Source organism: Brassica napus, unplaced genomic scaffold, assembly GCF_020379485.1.
Source record: "Brassica napus cultivar Da-Ae unplaced genomic scaffold, Da-Ae ScsIHWf_775;HRSCAF=1114, whole genome shotgun sequence".
Taxonomy (NCBI): Eukaryota; Viridiplantae; Streptophyta; class Magnoliopsida; order Brassicales; family Brassicaceae; genus Brassica; species Brassica napus.
The window spans coordinates 32,027-35,053 of NW_026016821.1; the positions used below are offsets into that span (position 1 = coordinate 32,027).

Genomic DNA, 3,027 nt, shown 5'->3' on the forward strand with positions numbered 1-3,027 from the left:
TACTCTACAGACAAGCAATTTCACACAGAAATTCTTAAGGCAAAGGTGAGAGATAGGATGACTCACCAGTGATCGGACGAGACGTGCTTGGGTCCGACGACTCATCACCAATGGTGTACACCCGCGGCATGATGGCCTGCCTCTTTGCAGCCGGCTGAGGCCCATCACTCGGACGCTTCCCAGCAGATTGTGCGTCCTTTGGACACTGATTCTTGAAGTGTCCAGTTTCCCCGCAGTTGTAGCACACGCGTTCCCCAGTACTCCTGTTCTGGCTCTTCGGCCTTTGATCTTCTTCAGGACAATCCCGCACCTTGTGATCCATACTTCCACAACGGTGACAAGCTCCCGTAGCAGCACGGCACACACCAGAGTGCATCTTCCCACAAGTCGAACACGCACTGCGACTGGTTGCATTCGGCTTGCTGGAAGTGCCAGACTTCACCACCTTTTGATTCTTCCCCGCATGCTTACCAGGATGGACATGCGCCACTGAGCCAAACACTTTGGCTTCCTCACTGATTCCGCTTCCTGCTCCGCGGCCTTTCCACCAGTTCGGCCACGGTATCATAGTTGCGGATCTTACAACGAGTTCGGAGATCAACCCTAAGTCCGCGCATGAATTTACGGACCAAGGATATCTCAGACTCTGCCTCACGCCCAGCATACTTCTTGAGGCTGTTGAACTCTACTTCATATTCCCTTACAGACATAGATCCCTGTTCCAGTCTGAGGAAAGCTCCCTCAAGTTGGTCAAATGCTTCCGGCGGAAAGTACTTCGCACGGAACTCGGCCTTAAAATTGGCCCAGGTGCACTGATCCTCACCAATCCGGGCAGCAACACCTCGCCACCAGGTGTGCGCATCACCGTCCAAGTAGTGGACAGCAATGTCCTTCTTGTAAGCAAGAGGACAACGGATCGACTTAAAGTTCCGGCCTATCCTGTCAATCCATTGATCTGCTTCCACTGGTTTGGAACCACCCGAAAAGAACTTGGTTCCCAGTTTCTGCATGTGGTCCATGACCTTGAGATAAGACGGATTCCTAGCAGCGTGTGCATCCTCTCCATCTTGCACCACTTGCTCCGCCTCATCCACAACAGGTGGAACCACTGGAGGTGCCGCCACAGCAGGCAGCCTTGCCAAGACTTGTGCCAACATAGCCAGCACAGCTTCCAATCCAACAGCTCCAGCAGCAGCACCAGCGGCTGCAGCATTGTTCACATTTGCTGCATTCTGAGCAGCATTCCGAGCCTCTTCCGTACCAGCTTCATTCCTGGCCACGTTGCTCGCAGACCCCTCACCAGTCTCATTCACAGTCCTTCTTGGGTTACGGTTACTTTTTGCCATCTGCAATCAGATCACAGGCAAGTTAGTCAAAACTAACTTGGGATCAGAACACGGAACACAGAATTTACCACGAGACGTCAGGCTTGGAAGGATGGTTTGCCCCAATAACCCACTATACTTAGATTGTCCTAGAACCGACTCCGCTCTGATACCACTTGAAAGGACCCGACCCATTTTTTCGTACCATCAGTACGAGTCTGGCTCGACTTCCTCGATCAGACTTGGGCCGTTTTCCTAATTCTTTACTTAGAATTATTTCCGAGTTTTAGTTCGTTTTCAGACAATCAAAAGCAAGCATAATAAGATTTGAATAGATTAAGTGAGGTTCGAGTTAACAAGTGAGTTTGCTATAAGCTATTACAAGTTAAACTCGTCCTACATCTACCCAAATCCCCCATCCTTCCTTCCTGCCTTAGTCCCGCGGTCAAGCTATGTCTTTACCCTTACGGGTCTGGTCCTGATCTGCATCCAAAACAAGGAGGCATAAGCAACAGTTTGCTTAGTGATGCGGTCATCCCGTCTCACTCAGCCATGTAAAGCAATCGAGTCAATCAATCAGTAAACGGACATGCTTATCATCAGTCAGTCACTTAGCCGACCCAATCGTCCCAAGCCAACGCGCCATCAGATACAGACAAGCCCTAGCAGGCCATTCCGGCTCTAGGCGCATGTTCTGATCCAGATGCGTCGATGGAAGGAACCGACTGTTCGGACCAAGCCAGAACTTAGCAGATAATTCGAATTAGACAAGCAATCAGTACATAGAACATTCCTATCATTCAGACTACGATTCAGTACTATAGGCTACGGTCCACGCACTCACCTTTGTCTTAGAGTCGGTATGTTCTGTTTGATTCGGTCTCTTCTGACACCTCTTGAGCGGTTTCCGTCGGATCTTCGAACGTTCAGACAGTCGGAATCACCCCACAGACGATCGTTCTTGACTCGGACTTGATCAATCCAGCCAAATATCGAAAGTTCTCTCTTTTATCGGACTTTTCTCTCTCTGAGTTCTTCTCTGGTTCTTTCTTCTCTGTTTCCCGTACAGAAATGGCGAAATAAGACCAAGGAGACGATTAAAAGGGCAGTGGGCGGTTTAGGCCCGAGAAACTGCAAAGATAACCGTTCCCGCTTATTTTACACGCGGCTCTTTGTCCATAACCGCCTCCCCGCGCTCCAAAGCATGTCAGCGCGAGTTTTTCCCCCTTTTCGGACCTTAAACTGTTCCCGCCAGTTTTACTTAGACGAAACTCGAGCTGAAGCTGACTGATGCAGTCGACAACTCTAACCGCCTTGTCCGAATCAGACCAATACTACTGAATCAGCTCATCTCTCAGCTTAGCCCACAGTCTTAACTGCTGCTTGTCTGATTTCCGACAATCTCTGTCTAGCCGACCAGCTCAACCGTCATGTCCGAATCCGACAACACTTGTCCGGGATCCGACCATTGCTATCCGAAAATACCGCTTTGCCTGGATTTTCATCGAACTGGCCGAACAACTACTGAGTTCCGCAAATCGAACGGACTGGTCCAATAACCCGAGCGTAAGACCGACTGATGGAGCTTTGTTGGCTCAAAACAGATCAGATCCTAGCTTTATTCGGGTACATGGTTCCGCTCCATCCACTACTAATCAGACTTCCGAACCAAGAACTCCCATCCACCCACGGTAAGTCCTTA

The 3,027-nt window shown here is 49.9% G+C and overlaps 1 protein-coding gene across 1 annotated transcript; it reads right to left on the bottom strand.

The window, feature by feature from the left end:
* Nucleotides 1–512: 512 nt before the first annotated feature.
* LOC125605573 lies at nucleotides 513–1,557 on the bottom strand. The gene has a single exon (XM_048775240.1). The coding sequence runs from the start codon at nucleotides 1,344–1,346 to the stop codon at nucleotides 513–515; it is 834 nt and encodes a 277-aa protein (XP_048631197.1). The 5' UTR covers nucleotides 1,347–1,557.
* Between the last annotated feature and the right edge of the window lie 1,470 nt (nucleotides 1,558–3,027).

What these genes read in the sequence shown, in the direction of transcription:
- LOC125605573 (XM_048775240.1), bottom strand. Translation starts at nt 1,346, where the DNA reads ATGGCAAAAAGTAACCGTAACCCAAGAAGGACTGTGAATGAGACTGGT.